This window comes from Rutidosis leptorrhynchoides, chromosome 1 (genome assembly GCF_046630445.1).
Source record: "Rutidosis leptorrhynchoides isolate AG116_Rl617_1_P2 chromosome 1, CSIRO_AGI_Rlap_v1, whole genome shotgun sequence".
Taxonomy (NCBI): Eukaryota; Viridiplantae; Streptophyta; class Magnoliopsida; order Asterales; family Asteraceae; genus Rutidosis; species Rutidosis leptorrhynchoides.
In genome coordinates this window covers 33,420,201-33,438,649 of record NC_092333.1, presented here as the reverse complement: position 1 = coordinate 33,438,649, position 18,449 = coordinate 33,420,201, and the positions used below count along the sequence as shown (strand labels likewise).

The window sequence follows — 18,449 nt, the reverse complement described above, 5'->3', positions numbered from 1 at the left end:
TTATCATATAATATATGATATAAATATAATTATTAAATATTACATAACTAATAAATTGTAATATTATTATATTAAATGTAGTTACAAATTAAGATAAATTTTTTACATTAATTACCATTACCTTCATTATTATTACAATAAATATTAATATTAATGATAATATCAGTTTTATTAGTATTATTATATATAATATATGTATATAGGAGATTTGATACATGTGATTTATTATATTATTATTATTACTACTATATTTATTATCGTTATTTTTACAAACATCATTGTTATTAATGTAATTTTATGACCATTATTATTGAAAATCATTATTTTTGTTATTATTATTATTTTTAAATGGTTATTTTTTTCTTTATTTATATTATTAATAATAATATTATTATTATTATTATTAATATCATTATTAACATTATTATTAATAAATAATATTGTCATTGTTATTAATATTATGATAATAACACTAATTATATTAATAATTACTAATAAATTAGTAATAATATATAAATCAGATAAAGATGTATTTATTAATTTGTAATATCAGATTTAAGTCGTGAGTCTGTTTTAAATCAACATCAAGTATATTTTCTTGTCTGCTTGATTTCAAAAGTCGACCTCAATTGTTTATAACAAACAAAAAGCGATCATGTCATATGTACTGGCCAATAATTCGATTAATCCCAATATATTCTACTATTTGTTACTGCAATTGTGAAAAACAAAAACCAAAAACTTATAAAGTTACACCGTATTACCCATGTTCTTACTTCTTTTTATCAAAAACTAGAAACCGAATCAAACTTCAAAAATTGTTAATACAATCTTGTTAGGAAACCTCTAAACGTTTTTTTTGCAAAAGCTCAACTTCCACTTCTGCCTATCGAATCTAAATTTCTGAGTCAAAGTATTTGAATTAAAAAGTCAACATTTATTCTTTGATCAAATTCGAGTTATCCTTTTCAATTGAAGTTAAATTGTTGATTCCTAAAGCTTCCATGAATGATTTACAACATATTTTATGTTGTAATCATAATCCAAAACTGTACTAAATTCAAAATCACGTTTCAAGTTGTTTTTTTCTTTTCGAACGCTGTTCTACAGCCTTTTTATTTTATTTTATTTTCTATCTTCCTTTCTCTGAATTATTTCAACCACCATTACACTTAATTCTGTTTCAAATCCATATACAATTCGAACCTGTAAAAGATTGATTTGAATTCCAGTCGATGGTGTGGAGAAGAAGAAGAACTGTGAAACGGGATAAATATAATTGAGTGGTAGTATTACTCAGGAAAAACAGAAACAGATCATTGGTTAAGGGGTTGATGGGTGAGCGGGAGGTCTCGGGTTCGAGCCTAAGCAGGGGCATTCTTTTTATTAAGCGATTTTCTTAAAGGTAGCAATTAAATTATTTATGTTATTATTATTATTATTATTTATTATTATTATCCTTATTATCATTTATTATTATTATTATTGTTATTATTTATTAATATTATTATTACCAATTATTATTAGAATTATAATTATTATTATTATTACCATGATTATAAGTAATATAAGCATTATTATTATTATTATTATTATTATTATTATTATTATTATTATTATTATTATTATTATTATTATTATTATTATTATTATTATTATTATTATTACTAACATTATTAATGTATTTATTATTATAAACTTCGTCATTTAAGTATTAGTGACCATTTGTTATTATTATTATAAACCTAGTTACAATTATGATTATTATTATTATTCTTATTGTTATTATTAATATTACTATCAAAATAAATATTATTATTAAGTAATATGGTTATCATTATTAATGAGATTTCTATTATTATAAGTATCAGTATTAACAAAATCATTATTTGTATTATTATTAGTAAAATTATTATTTTTATTAGTAAATCGTTATTATTATCAAAACTATCTTTTTAAACAAATGAATATTTTGTGCATAAAATATACTTATTACATATATTATAATTATATTTTACATAACTATATATATCAAACCTATTAATATTATCTATATAAATACTTACATATAACAAACTATTGATTTTTTTAAATATAACACTAAACAATTATATATATAAATATGGATATATTAATATAACTATATAAATATTAATCATTTTGAATATATACACCAACTAAATATATATAATATATAAATTAGGATATAATAAATAAATTTTGTTCAGTACGATTATATGTATTAATGAAAATACAAATGATATAGGTTCGTGAATCCGAGGCAAACCTTACACTTGTTCAATGTCGTCATATGTATTTTTACTACAAAATACAGTATTGTGAGTTTCATTACTCCCTTTTTAAATGCTTTTGTAATATATATTTTTGGGACTGAGAATACATGCGCTTTTATAAATGTTTGACGAAATAGACACTAGTGATTGAAACTACATTCTATGGTCGAATGATCGAAGCCAAATATGCCCCTTTTTGCTTGGTAGCCTAAGAATTAGTAAACCGATCTACTAATTGACGCGAATCCTAAAGATAGATCTATTGGGCCTAACAAATCCCATCCATGATTGCGGATGCTTTAGTACTTCGATGTTGTTTTATCATGTCCGATGGATGTCCTGGAATGATAGGGGATATTCTTATATGCATCTTGTTAATGTCGGTTACCAGGTGTTCAATCCATACGAATGATTTTTATGCAGATGCATGATATTTATGAGAAATGAAATGAAAATCTTGTGGTCTATTAAATTAATGGAAATGAATGTTTATGATAAACTAATGAACTCACCAACCTTTTGGTTGACACTTGAAAGCATGTTTATTCTCAGGTATGAAAGAAATCTTCCGCTGTGCATTTGCTCATTTTAGAGATATTACTTGGAGTCATTCATGACATATTTCAAAAGACGTTGCATTCGAGTCGTTGAGTTCATCAAGATTATTATTAAGTAAATTATAGTTGGATATATTATGAAATGGTATGCATGCCGTCAACTTTCGCTGAAATGAAAGTTTGTCTTTTAAAAACGAATGCAATGTTTGTAAAATGTATCATATAGAGGTCAAGTACCTCTCGATATAACCAAATGTAATGTATTCGTCCAGATGGATTAGGACAGGTCGTTAGATTATCCAATTTTTGGCAACCCGAGAGTCTGAGAAATTTTAAGGATTCCGTTTTCACTTTCGAAGGATAACTCTTAAGGAGTACACAATTTCTCAAATCTAAAACAACAAGCCTCTTGAGAGTTCCAACTGATGGGTGAAGTTTAGTTAAGTTCACACAACCTTCAAGAATCAGCTTCTCCATATTTGTAATTTCTGTGAAATTGGGGGTACTTGTTAGCATACGACAGTGACGTAGCTTCATTACTTTCAACCTTAATAAACACTGAAATCAAGGGAAAAACACAAGTTATGTAAATCATCAGGATTCGAATAGAAAAAAAATAAGTATGGACAAGTAAATACCTACCTTAGGTGTTGTCCAAAGATGTTTTATGTTGCTGTAAGATAAGTCGATGGCAACAATGTTTTTCGGATAAAAACTTGAAGGTAACAACCTAAAAGGAAACCCTTTCCAATCAAGTAACCTTAGCTCATTCGACAAAAAATCCAAACTTCCTGAGAGTTTCATATTGATATCCTTTAATTCAAAGTCCCATCTATAATCTTCCTGATATATTTTCAGTATCCGCAATTTTTTCATTCGAGCAAAAGCTTAAGCATTTATGTTAACTCGACAAGACTTTTTTAACATAACATCTACAACTTTTAACATAAGATCTACAACTTCAACTGCTTCTGTTACCTGGATACAAGAAGGAACATGTAATTATTAACAAAATATCAACATATGCTGTTGGTGATAATCGGTTAAGGAAATGCAAGATAGTCTCACATCGGAAACTCATAACAAGAAATGTATGTATATAAGCTTATGAGAACCTCCCTCTATCACCAATTAGTTTTAGAGTACTGGGTAACTCATGAGCTTATATGTTGTACATGTTGGTGGACCTGAAACAATCCTACATATGCAACTGCTAATAGTTATGTATTACTCCATATGTAATTAAAAATAACATTCATATGCCACTTCTTACCTCGTTTCCACAAAATACATCGTAAATCTCAAAGGAAATCCATAACCTGCTCGGTTTTCCATGCATGGTAGATTCTTCACGAATAATTGCCTTTGTCATAGCTTGAATTAAGTCATGCATTTGAAGAGACGAGTCACTAGAAATCGAGATCAAAGATTTATCAACTAGAACTCGGATATTTGTATCTGCAAAAAAATTTACAACTGTCTAGTATACTTGCTGCAAAATCTCTTTGTAACCCAATGAACGAACATGCAATATTAAGCAAAAATTTTTGTTGATGGAGATTTATGAAATGTCCCGTTCTTATTGATTAAAAACGTTCCATATTAATTGATTTCGTTGCGAGGTTTTGACCTCTATATGAGACGTTTTTCAAAGACTGCATTCATTTTAAAACAAACCATAACCTTTATTTCATCAATAAAGGTTTAAAAGTTTTACGTAGATTATCAAATAATGATAATCTAAAATATCCTGTTTACACACGACCATTACATAATGGTTTACAATACAAATATGTTACAACGAAATAAGTTTCTTGAATGCAGTTTTTACACAATATCATACAAACATGGACTCCAAATCTCGTCCTTATTTAAGTATGCGACAGCGGAAGCTCTTAGTATTCACCTGAGAATAAACATGCTTTAAACGTCAACAAAAATGTTGGTGAGTTATAGGTTTAACCTATATATATCAAATCGTAACAATAGACCACAAGATTTCATATTTCAATATACATCCCATACATAGAGACAAAAATCATTCATATGGTGAACACCTGGTAACCGACATTAACAAGATGCATATATAAGAATATCCCCATCATTCCGGGACACCCTTCGGATATGATATAAATTTCGAAGTACTAAAGCATCTGGTACTTTGGATGGGGTTTGTTAGGCCCAATAGATCTATCTTTAGGATTCGCGTCAATTAGGGTGTCTGTTCACTAATTCTTAGATTACCAGACTTAATAAAAGGGGCATATTCGATTTCGATAATTCAACCATAGAATGTAGTTTCACGTACTTGTGTCTATTTTGTAAATCATTTATAAAACCTGCATGTATTCTCATCCCAAAAATATTAGATTTTAAAAGTGGGACTATAACTCACTTTCACAGATTTTTACTTCGTCGGGAAGTAAGACTTGGCCACTGGTCGATTTACGAACCTATAACAAATATGTACATATATATCAAAGTATGTTCAAAATATATTTACAACACTTTTAATACATTTTGATGTTTTAAGTTTATTAAGTCAGCTGTCCTCGTTAGTAACCTACAACTAGTTGTCCACAGTTAGATGTATAGAAATAAATCGATATATATTATCTTGAATCAATCCACAACCCAGTGTATACATATCTCAGTATTGATCACAACTCAAACTATATATATTTTGGAATCAACCTCAACCCTGTATAGCTAACTCCAACATTCACATATAGAGTGTCTATAGTTGTTCCGAAATATATATAGATGTGTCGACATGATAGGTCGAAACATTGTATACGTGTCTATGGTATCTCAAGATTACATAATATACAATATAAGTTGATTAAGTTATGGTTGGAATAGATTTGTTACCAATTTTCACGTAGCTAAAATGAGTAGTTTTTACCAATTTTGGTTTGCTCGCCATTTCTTCGTTTCTAATCCGTTTTGAGCGATTTAAGCGGCCACGGTTTTCTATTGAACTTGACTTTATGAAACTAAACAGAAAAGGTATAGATTTTATAGTCGGAAATACAAGTTACAAGTTGTTTTTGAAAGAGGTAGTCATTTCCGTCGAAAGAACGACATCTTGATGACTGTTTTGAAAAACATACTTTCACTTTGAGTTTAACTATTTCCCCAGAAGTATAGCTTTTAAATCAAAGTTTTTCATAGTTTTTAATTATCCAAACTAAAACAGCCCCCGGTTGTAACTACGACGGCGTAAATCCGGTTTTATGATGTTTATCGTGTTTCCGGGTTTTAAATCATTAAGTTAGCATATCATATAGATATAGATCATGTGTATAGTTCATTTTAAAAGTGTAGTTAGAAGGATTAACTTTATTTGCGAACAAGTTTAGAATTAACTAAACTATGTTCTAGTGATTACTAGTTTACCACTTCGAATATGATAGCTTTTTATGTATGAATCGAATGATGTTATGAACATCATTACTACCTTAAGTTCCTTGGATAAACCTACTGGAAAATAGAAAAATGGATCTAGCTTCAACGGATCCTTGGATGGCTCGAAGTTCTTGAAGCAGAATCATGACACGAAAACAAGTTCAAGTAAGATCATCACTTGAAATAAGATTGTTATAGTTATAGAAATTGAACCAAAGTTTAAATATGATTATTACCTTGTATTAGAATGATAACCTACTGTAAGAAATAAAGATTTCTTGAGGTTGGATGATCACCTTACAAGATTGGAAGTGAGCTAGCTAACTTGAAAGTATTCTTGATTTTATGTAACTAGAACTTGTAGAATTTATGAAGAACACTTAGAACTTGAAGTTAGAACTTGAGAGAGATCAATTAGATGAAGAAAATTGAAGAATGAAAGTGTTTGTAGGTATTTTTGGTCGTTGGTATATGGATTAGATATAAAGGATATGTAATTTTGTTTTCATGTAAATAAGTCATGAATGATTACTCATATTTTTGTAATTTTATGAGATATTTCATGCTAGATGCCAAATGATGGTTCCCAAATGTGTTAGGTGACTCACATGGGCTGCTAAGAGCTGATCATTAGAGTGTATATACCAATAGTACACACATCTAAAAGCTGTGTATTGTACGAGTACGAATACGGGTGCATACGAGTAGAATTGTTGATGAAACTGAACGAGGATGTAATTGTAAGAATTTTTGTTAAGTAGAAGTATTTTGATAAGTGTCTTGAAGTCTTTCAAAAGTGTATGAATACATATTAAAACACTACATGTATATACATTTTTAACTGAGTCGTTAAGTCATCGTTAGTCGTTACATGTAAGTGTTGTTTTGAAACCTTTAGGTTAACGATCTTGTTAAATGTTGTTAACCCAATGTTTATAATATCAAATGATATTTTAAATTATTATATTATCATGATATTATGATGTACGAATATCTCTTAATATGATATATATACATTAAATGTCGTTACAACGATAATCGTTACATATATGTCTCGTTTCAAAATCATTAAGTTAATAGTCTTGTTTTTACATATGTAGTTCATTATTAATATACTTAATGATATGTTTACTTATCATAATATCATGTTAACTATATATATAACCATATGTATGTCATCATATAGTTTTTACAAGTTTTAACGTTCGTGAATCACCGGTCAACTTGGGTGGTCAATTGTCTATATGAAACCTATTTCAATTAATCAAGTCTTAATAAGTTTGATTGCTTAACATGTTGGAAACACTTAATCATGTAAATAACAATTTCATTTAATATATATATAAACATGGAAAAGTTCGGGTCACTACAGTACCTACCAGTTAAATAAATTTCGTCCCGAAATTTTAAGCAGTTGGAGGTGTTGACGTATCTTCTGGAAATAAATGCGGGTATTTCTTCTTCATCTGATCTTCTCGTTCCCAGGTGAACTCGGGTCCTCTACGAGCATTCCATCGAACCTTAACAATTGGTATCTTGTTTTGTTTAAGTCTTTTAACCTCACGATCCATTATTTCGATGGGTTCTTCGATGAATTGAAGTTTTTCATTGATTTGGATTTCGTCTAACGGATTAGTGAGATCTTCTTTAGCAAAATATTTCTTCAAATTCGAGACGTGGAAAGTGTTATGTACAGCCGCGAGTTGTTGAGGTAACTCAAGTCGGTAAGCTACTGGTCCGACACGATCATTAATCTTGAATGGTCCAATATACCTTGGATTTAATTTCCCTCGTTTACCAAATCGAACAACACCTTTCCAAGGTGCAACCTTAAGCATGACCATCTCTCCAATTTCAAATTCTATATCTTTTCTTTTAATGTCGGCGTAGCTCTTTTGTCGACTTTGGGCGGTTTTCAACCGTTGTTGAATTTGGATGATCTTCTCGGTAGTTTCTTGTATTATTTCCGGACCCGTAATCTGTCTATCCCCCACTTCACTCCAACAAATTGGAGATCTGCACTTTCTACCATAAAGTGCTTCAAACGGCACCATCTCAATGCTTGAATGGTAGCTGTTGTTGTAGGAAAATTCTGCTAACGGTAGATGTCAATCCCAACTGTTTCCGAAATCAATAACACATGCTCGTAGCATGTCTTCAAGCATTTGTATCGTCCTTTCGCTCTGCCCATCAGTTTGTGGATGATAGGTAGTACTCATGTCTAGACGAGTTCTTAATGCTTGCTGTAATGTCTGCCAGAATCTTGAAATAAATCGGCCATCCCTATCAGAGATAATAGAGATTGGTATTCCATGTCTGGAGACGACTTCCTTCAAATACAGCCGTGCTAACTTCTCTATCTTGTCATCTTCTCTTATAGGCAGGAAGTGTGATGATTTGGTGAGACGATCAACTATTACCCAAATAGTATCAAAACCACTTGCAGTCCTTGGCAATTTAGTGATGAAATCCATGGTAATGTTTTCCCATTTCCATTCCGGGATTTCGGGTTGTTGAAGTAGACCTAATGGTTTCTGATGCTCAGCTTTGACCTTAGAACATGTCAAACATTCTCCTACGTATTTAGCAATATCGGCTTTCATACCCGGCCACCAAAAATGTTTCTTGAGATCCTTGTACATCTTTCCCGTTCCAGGATGTATTGAGTATCTGGTTTTATGAGCTTCTCTAAGTACCATTTCTCTCATATCTCCAAATTTTGGTACCCAAATCCTTTCAGCCCTATACCGGGTTCCGTCTTCCCGAATATTAAGATGCTTCTCCGATCCTTTGGGTATTTCATCCTTTAAATTTCCCTCTTTTAAAACTCCTTGTTGCGCCTCCTTTATTTGAGTAGTAAGGTTATTGTGAATCATTATATTCATAGATTTTACTCGAATGGGTTCTCTGTCCTTCCTGCTCAAGGCGTCGGCTACCACATTTGCCTTCCCCGGGTGGTAACAAATCTCAAAGTCGTAATCATTCAACAATTCAATCCACCTACGCTGCCTCATGTTCAGTTATTTCTGATTAAATATGTGTTGGAGACTTTTGTGGTCGGTATATATAATACTTTTGACCCCATATAAGTAATGCCTCCAAGTCTTTAATGCAAAAACAACCGTGCCTAATTCTAAATCATGCGTCGTATAATTTTGTTCGTGAATCTTCAATTGTCTAGACGCATAAGCAATCACCTTCATTCGTTGCATTAATACACAATCGAGACCTTGCTTTGATGCGTCACAATAAATCACAAAATCATCATTCCCTTCAGGCAATGACAATATAGGTGCCGTAGTTAGCTTTTTCTTCAATAACTGAAACGCTTTCTCTTGTTCATCCTTCCATTCAAATTTCTTTCCTTTATGCGTTAATGCAGTCAAGGGTTTTGCTATTCTGGAAAAGTCTTGGATGAACCTTCTGTAGTAACCAGCTAGTCCTAAAAACTGGCGTATGTGTTTCGGAGTTTTCGGGGTTTCCCACTTTTCAACAGTTTCTATCTTTGCCGGATCCACCTTAATACCTTCTTTGTTCACTATGTGATCGAGGAATTGAACTTCTTCCAACCAAAATGCATACTTTGAAAACTTAGCTTACAATTCTTCCTTCCTTAATACTTCTAACACCTTTTTCAAATGTTCACCGTGTTCTTGGTCATTCTTTGAGTAAATAAGTATGTCATCAATGAAAACAATGACAAACTTGTCAAGGTATGGTCCACACACTCGGTTCATAAGGTCCATGAACACAGCTGGTGCATTAGTTAAACCAAACGGCATGACCATAAACTCGTAATGACCGTAACGTGTTCTGAAAGCAGTCTTTGGAATTTCATCTTCTTTCACCCGCATTTGATGATACCCGGAACGTAAGTCAATCTTTGAATAAACAGACGAGCCTTGTAGTTAATCAAATAAGTCATCGATTCTCTGTAGTGGGTATCGGTTCTTGATGCTAAGTTTGTTCAACTCTCGGTAGTCGATACACAACCTGAATGTACCATCTTTCTTCTTGACAAACAAAACAGGAGCTCCCCACGGTGATGTGCTTGGTCGAATGAAACCACGCTCTAAAAGTTCTTGTAATTGGCTTTGTAGTTCTTTCATCTCGTTGGGTGCGAGTCTGTAAGGAGCACGAGCTATTGGTGCAGCTCCTAGTACAAGATCTATTTGAAATTCAACGGATCGATGTGGGGGTAATCCTCGGTAATTCTTTCGGAAATACATCGGGAAATTCTTTTGCGACGGGAACATCATTGATGCTCTTTTCTTCAGTTTGTACTTTCTCGACGTGTGCTAGAATAGCATAGCAAAATTTTCTTATTAGTTTTTGTGCCTTTAAATTACTAATAAGATGTAGCTTCGTGTTGTCCTTTTCTCCGTACACCATTAAGGGTTTTCCTTTTTCTCGTATAATGCGAATTGTATTTTTGTGACAAACGATCTCTGCTTTCACTTCTTTCAACCAGTCCATACCGATTATCACATCAAAACTCCCTAACTCTACTGGTATCAAGTCAATCTTAAATGTTTCGCTAACCAGTTTAATTTCTCGATTCCGACATATATTATCTGCTGAAATTAATTTACCATTTGCTAATTCGAGTAAAAATTTACTATCCAACGGCTTCAATGGACAACTTAATTTAGCACAAAAATCTCTACTCATATAGCTTCTATCCGCACCCGAATCAAATAAAACGTAAGCAGATTTATTGTCAATAAGAAACGTACCCGTAACAAGCTCCGGGTCTTCCTGTGCCTCTGCCGCATTAATATTGAAAACTCTTCCGTGGCCTTGTCTATTCGTGTTCTCCTGGTTCGGGCAATTTCTAATAATGTGGCCCGGTTTTCCACATTTATAACAAACTACATTGGCATAACTTGCTCCGACACTACTTGCTCCGCCATTACTCGTTCCGACACCATTTGTTCCTTTCGTTCTGTTAACCCCTGGTCCGTAGACCTCACACTTCGCCGCGCTATGACCATTTCTTTTACACTTGTTGCAAAATTTGGTGCAGAACCCCGAGTGATACTTTTCACACCTTTGGCATAGCTGCTTCTGATTGTTGTTGTTGTTGCGGTTATTATTGTTGTTGGGATGATTGTTGTAGTTGCTGTTGTTGTTGTTGTTGTTGTTGTTGTTGTTGTTGTTGTTGTTGTTGTTGGGCCGTTTGTTGTAGTTGCGATTGATGTTACGATTATTGGGATAGTTGTTGCGATTATTGTTGTAATTGCTGTTGTTGTTGTATTGGTGATTCTTATCACCGTTTTCCTCCCACTTTCTTTTGACTTTCTTCACATTGGCCTCTTCAGCAGTCTGTTCTTTAATTCTTTCTTCAATCTGGTTCACTAGTTTGTGAGCCATTCTACATGCCTATTGTATGGAGGAGGGCTCGTGTGAACTTATATCTTCTTGGATTCTTTCCGGTAATCCTTTCACAAACGAGTCGATCTTCTCTTCCTCATCTTCGAACGCTCCCGGACACAATAGGCATAATTCTGTGAATCGTCTTTCGTACGTGGTAATATCAAATCCTTGGGTTCGTAACCCTCTAAGTTCTGTCTTGAGCTTATTGACCTCGGTTCTGGGACGGTACTTCTCGTTCATCAAGTGCTTGAATGCTGACCACGGTAGTGCGTAAGCATCATCTTGTCCCACTTGCTCTAGATAGGTATTCCACCATGTTAACGCAGAACCTGTGAAGGTATGCATAGAGTACTTCACTTTGTCCTCTTCAGTACGCTTACTTATGGCAAACACCGATTCGACCTTCTCGGTCCACCGTTTCAATCCGATCGGTCCTTCGGTTCCATCAAATTCCAAAGGTTTGCAGGCAGTGAATTCTTTGTAGGTGCATCCTACACGATTTCCTGTACTGCTAGATCCAAGGTTATTGATGGTATGTTGCGCAGCCTGTACTGCAGCTATGTTTGAAGCAAGAAAGGCACTAAATTCCTCTTCGCTCATATTCAAGGTGTGTCGAGTAGTTGGTGCCATTTGCTTCAAAATAGTCAAATGAAACGAGTTAATCATACAGAATATTAAGAGTAGTTAATAGTATCTCGTAGCATAATATGAACTCATTTATAAAAGCTTTTTCTTCATATTAGCATTATATAAGTTTAAATTCGGGTAGTACCTACCCGTTAAGTTCATACTTAGTAGCTAATATACAATTCAACTACTACAATTCTATATGAAAAACTGATTATAATAATATTTCGCGTTCAAACTTTTACACAATATTTTACAAACTTACAATACCGGTTATTTTACATATAGCATGAAATATAGCACACAATAAATTTGATACAAGATGGTTGTGAAGATAATTCTAGCTAGTACACAAGTCGTTCAGCAAAGGCAATAAAGACACGTAATTCATACGTCCAGAAACAAGTCATGCATTCTGGTTTTACTAGGACTACTTCCCATCCTTGGTCTTGTGGAACATAACCGTTATGGCCTTTGATAAGACAGCGTGTTGTAACCTCGTCAAAGGGACGAGGGTTACGTAATGTCCAACAGTCCTGTAACAATCTAAAAACCTCATTTCTTACCCCAATTACCGACTCCGTCACTTGTGGGAACGTTTTGTTTAATAGTTGTAGCCCGATGTTCTTGTTCTCACTTTGGTGAGAAGCGAACATTACTAACCCGTAAGCATAACATGCTTCTTTATGTTGCATGTTAGCCGCTTTTTCTAAATCACGAAGTCCTATATTCGGATATAGTGAGTCAAAATAATTTCTTAACCCGTTGCGTAAAATAGCATTTGGGTTCCTCGCAATATATGCGTCAAAGTAAACACATCGTAACTTATGGATTTCCCAATGTGATATCTCCCATCTTTTGAACGAAAGCCTTTTATATACCAAGGCATTCTTGGAACGTTCTTCGAATGTCTTACAAACTGATCTTGCCTTAAATAGTTGTGCCGAGGAATTCTGACCGACTCTAGACAAGATTTCATCAATCATGTCTCCGGGTAGGTCTCTTAAAATATTTGGTTGTCTATCCATTTTGTGTTTTTATACTGTAAAATAGACAAGAGTTAGATTCATAAAAAAAATACTTATTAATACAAGCAATTTTTACATATATCATAAAGCATAAGCACACTATATTACATATATTACACCACACGAATACAACTATCTTATTCCGACTCGCTCGTTTCTTCTTCTTTGGTTTTGGTTCGTTTTGCCAAGTTTCTAGGGATATATGATATTCCCCTAATACGAGCCATCGTTTTCCACATTGGTTTAGAAAAACCTGGTGGTTTAGAGGTTCCCGGGTTATTGTCACAACTTAAGAAATACAGGCGTTGACGATACATATAAAGTTCATCGGGTTTGGAATCAAATTTCTCTTTTTTTATGCCCTTTCCCTTATTGTTCTCTTTTACCTTATTAAATTGTGTTGGGGTAATTTCTATAACATCATCGGAATCCTTGTCAGGATCCGATTCATCGGAGAATTGGTAATCCTCCCAATACTTTGCTTCCTTGGCGGAAACACCATTGACCATAATTAACTTTGGTCGGTTGGTTGAGGATTTTCTTCTACTTAACCGTTTTATTATTTCCCCCACTGGTTCTATTTCTTCTTCCGGTTCCGATTCTTCTTCCAGTTCCGACTCTTCTTCCGGTTCCTCTTCGGGAACTTGTGAATCAGTCCACGAATCATTCCAATTTACATTTGACTCTTCATTATTATTAGGTGAGTCAATGGGACTTGTTCTAGAGGTAGACATCTATCACATAATATCAAACACGTTAAGAGATTAATATATCACATAATATTCACATGTTAAAAATATATAGTTTCCAACAAAATTTGTTAAGCAATCATTTTTCAAGTAAACAAGGTCGAAGTCCAGACTCACTAATGTATCCTAACAAACTCGATAAGACACACTAATATAAAATTCTGGTTCTCTAAGACCAACGCTCGGATACCAACTGAAATGTCCCGTTCTTATTGATTAAAAACGTTCCATATTAATTGATTTCGTTGCGAGGTTTTGACCTCTATATGAGACGTTTTTCAAAGACTGCATTCATTTTAAAACAAACCATAACCTTTATTTCATCAATAAAGGTTTAAAAGCTTTACGTAGATTATCAAATAATGATAATCTAAAATATCCTGTTTACACACGACTATTACATAATGGTTTACAATACAAATATGTTACAGTGAAATAAGTTTCTTGAATGCAGTTTTTACACAATATCATACAGGCATGGACTCTAAATCTTTTCCTTATTTAAGTATGCGACAGCGGAAGCTCTTAATAATCACCTGAGAATAAACATGCTTAAAACGTCAACAAAAATGTTGGTGAGTTATAGGTTTAACCTATATATATCAAATCGTAACAATAGACCACAAGATTTCATATTTCAATATACATCCCATACATAGAGACAAAAATCATTCATATGATGAACACCTGGTAACCAACATTAACAAGATGCATATATAAGAATATCCCCATCATTCCAGGACACCCTTCGGATATGATATAAATTTCGAAGTACTAAAGCATCCGGTACTTTGGATGGGGTTTGTTAGGCCCAATAGATCTATCTTTAGGATTCGCGTCAATTAGGGTGTCTGTTCCCTAATTCTTAGATTACCAGACTTAATAAAAGGGGCATATTCGATTTCGATAATTCAACCATAGAATGTAGTTTCACGTACTTGTGTCTATTTTGTAAATCATTTATAAAACCTGCATGTATTCTCATCCCAAAAATATTAGATTTTAAAAGTGGGACTATAACTCACCTTCACAGATTTTTACTTCGTCGGGAAGTAAGACTTGGCCACTGGTCGATTCACGAACCTATAACAAATATGTACATATATATCAAAGTATGTTCAAAATATATTTACAACACTTTTAATACATTTTGATGTTTTAAGTTTATTAAGTCAGCTGTCCTCGTTAGTAACCTACAACTAGTTGTCCACAGTTAGATGTACAGAAATAAATCGTTATATATTATCTTGAATCAATCCACGACCCAGTGTATACATATCTCAGTATTGATCACAACTCAAACTATATATATTTTGGAATCAACCTCAACCATGTATAGCTAACTCCAACATTCACATATAGAGTGTCTATGGTTGTTCTGAAATATATATAGATGTGTCGACATGATAGGTCGAAACATTGTATACGTGTCTATGGTATCTCAAGATTACATAATATACAATACAAGTTGATTAAGTTATGGTTGGAATAGATTTGTTACCAATTTTCACGTAGCTAAAATGAGTAGTTTTTACCAATTTTGTTTTGCTCGCCATTTCTTCGTTTCTAATCCGTTTTGAGTGATTTAAGCGGCCACAGTTTCGTATTGAACTTGAATTTATGAAACTAAACAGAAAAGGTATAGGTTTATAGTCGGAAATACAAGTTACAAGTTGTTTTTAAAAGAGGTAGTCATTTCCGTTGAAAGAACGACATCTTGATGACTGTTTTGAAAAACATACTTTCACTTTGAGTTTAACCATGATTTTTGGATATGGTTTCATGTTCATAAGAAAAATCATTTTCCCCGAAGTATAGCTTTTAAATCAAAGTTTTTCATAGTTTTTAATTATCCAAACCAAAACAGCCCCCGGTTGTAACTACGACGGCGTAAATCCGGTTTTATGGTGTTTATCGTGTTTCTGGGTTTTAAATCATTAAGTTAGCATATCATATAGATATAGATCATGTGTATAGTTGATTTTAAAAGTGTAGTTAGAAGGATTAACTTTATTTGTGAACAAGTTTAGAATTAACTAAACTATGTTCTAGTGATTACTCGTTTACCACTTCGAATATGATAGCTTTTTATGTATGAATCGAATGATGTTATGAACATCATTACTACCTTAAGTTCCTTGGATAAACCTACTGGAAAAGTGAAAAATGGATCTAGCTTCAACGGATCCTTGGATGGCTCGAAGTTCTTGAAGCAGAATCATGACACGAAAACAAGTTCAAGTAAGATCATCACTTGAAATAAGATTGTTATAGTTATAGAAATTGAACCAAAGTTTGAATATAATTATTACCTTGTATTAGAATGATAACCTACTATAAGAAACAAAGATTTCTTGAGGTTGTATGATCACCTTACAAGATTGGAAGTGAGCTAGCAAACTTGAAAGTATTCTTGATTTTATGTAACTAGAACTTGTAGAATTTATGAAGAACACTTAGAACTTGAAGTTAGAACTTGAGAGAGATCAATTAGATGAAGAAAATTGAAGAATGAAAGTTTTTGTAGGTGTTTTTGGTCGTTGGTATATGGATTAGATATAAAGGATATGTAATTTTGTTTTCATGTAAATAAGTCATGAATGATTACTCATATTTTTGTAATTTTATGAGATATTTCATGCTAGTTGCCAAATGATGGTTCCCACATGTGTTAGGTGACTCACATGGGCTGCTAATAGCTAATCATTGGAGTGTATATACTAATACTACACACATCTAAAAGTTGTGTATTGTACGAGTACGAATACGGGTGCATACGAGTAGAATTGTTGATGAAACTGAACGAGGATGTAATTGTAAGCATTTTTGTTAAGTAGAAGTATTTTGATAAGTGTCTTGAAGTCTTTCAAAAGTGTATGAATACATATTAAAACACTACATGTATATACATTTTTAACTGAGTCGTTAAGTCATCGTTAGTCGTTACATGTAAGTGTTGTTTTGAAACCTTTAGGTTAACGATCTTGTTAAATGTTGTTAATGCAATGTTTATAATATCAAATTAGATTTGAAATTATTATATTATCATGATATTATGATGTACGAATATCTCTTAATATGATATATATACATTAAATGTCGTTACAACGATAATCGTTACATATATGTCTCGTTTCAAAATCATTAAGTTAGTAGTCTTGTTTTTACATATGTAGTTCATTATTAATATACTTAATGATATGTTTACTTATCATAATATCATGTTAACTATATATATAACCATATATATGTCATCATATAGTTTTTACAAGTTTTAACGTTCGTGAATCACCGGTCAACTTGGGTGGTCAATTGTCTATATGAAATCTATTTCAATTAATCAAGTCTTAACATGTTTGATTGCTTAACATGTTGGAAACACTTAATCATGTAAATAACAATTTCATTTAATATATATATATATATATATATATATATATATAAACATGGAAAAGTTCGGGTCACTACAGTTTAGGTCATCGTAGCTTCTACGAAGCACTCTTTGTATTTCGTCATTGGGATGTAATTTGAGACTATCAAGTTCACTGACCCATTCACACAAAGGTTTTTCATACAAAAAACGACCCAAAACTTTGAGGGCCAGAGGGTGACCTTTTACATATTTCACAACTTTTTTAGCAACTTCTTCAAAGCCACTAGCAGTATGATTTTCCTTGAAGGCATAAGAAGCGAAGAGCTCGAGAGATTCGTCGTCATTGAGAAATTCCATGTTGTAGATTTCATCTACTCTATGTGATCTGAGTAACTGCTTATCTTTACTGGTGAAAATAATCAAACTTACCGGGTAAAACAATTTAGGTGAACCTGCAAGTGCTTCTAACTGATCTCGATGATCCACATCATCCAGTACAAGTAGGATTCTCTTAGATGGCATCATTTTCTTAATTGTTGCGATCCCTTGACTAACATTTGAGATGTCTGTTAGGATATTAGGACCCAAACAATGCTAGTAATTCTACAAGACTACTAGCAGAGTAGTGATGCTATCAAGATCACTCAAACCCACTTAATGAATGAAAGATAATAAATGCGAAAATGTAAAGAACGACACAAGATATAACGTGGTTATATGCAATCGTTGTGAATGCTTTAGTCCACGGACCAACTAGAGATCATTTATTTACTGAATATTTGAGAGTGGTGTGTTACAATTGCATACAATGAGTTCTATATATGGGAGAGAACAAGAACAACCAAACTTCAATTTGATCTTCATCATGCTTCAAATAATCATCATGCTAGCCCATTTGATCCTTTTACAACCTAGCATTGGCATGTTCACAGCCATAATTTTAGGTGTAAAGTAGAAAACTTTGCACCTAAAGAAAAAGGTAGATCAAATATGTCCGTATCACATGTGTGCAACTTGGGCAAGTAGCAGGCTGCAAG

The 18,449-nt window shown here is 32.8% G+C and overlaps 1 protein-coding gene across 1 annotated transcript; it reads right to left on the bottom strand.

The window, feature by feature from the left end:
• Positions 1-1,125: 1,125 nt before the first annotated feature.
• On the bottom strand, positions 1,126-17,937 carry LOC139856133 (disease resistance protein Roq1-like). Its single transcript, XM_071845406.1, has 6 exons — positions 17,508-17,937; positions 4,125-4,309; positions 3,758-3,829; positions 3,494-3,694; positions 3,230-3,409; positions 1,126-1,257 (listed from the first exon to the last, which is right to left on the bottom strand). Exons 1-6 carry the CDS (start codon positions 17,935-17,937, stop codon positions 1,126-1,128), a joined length of 1,200 nt encoding a protein of 399 aa, XP_071701507.1.
• Between the last annotated feature and the right edge of the window lie 512 nt (positions 17,938-18,449).

Coding starts and splice junctions, on each gene's coding strand:
- LOC139856133 (XM_071845406.1), bottom strand. CDS start 17,937: ATGATGCCATCTAAGAGAATCCTACTTGTACTGGATGATGTGGATCAT. Junction 4,310..17,507: donor AAGCTACGATGACCTAAACT/GTAGTGACCCGA, acceptor ATTTTTTTGCAG/ATACAAATATCCGAGTTCTA. Junction 1,258..3,229: donor TTTTAGATTTGAGAAATTGT/GTACTCCTTAAG, acceptor CCCGTTTCACAG/TTCTTCTTCTTCTCCACACC.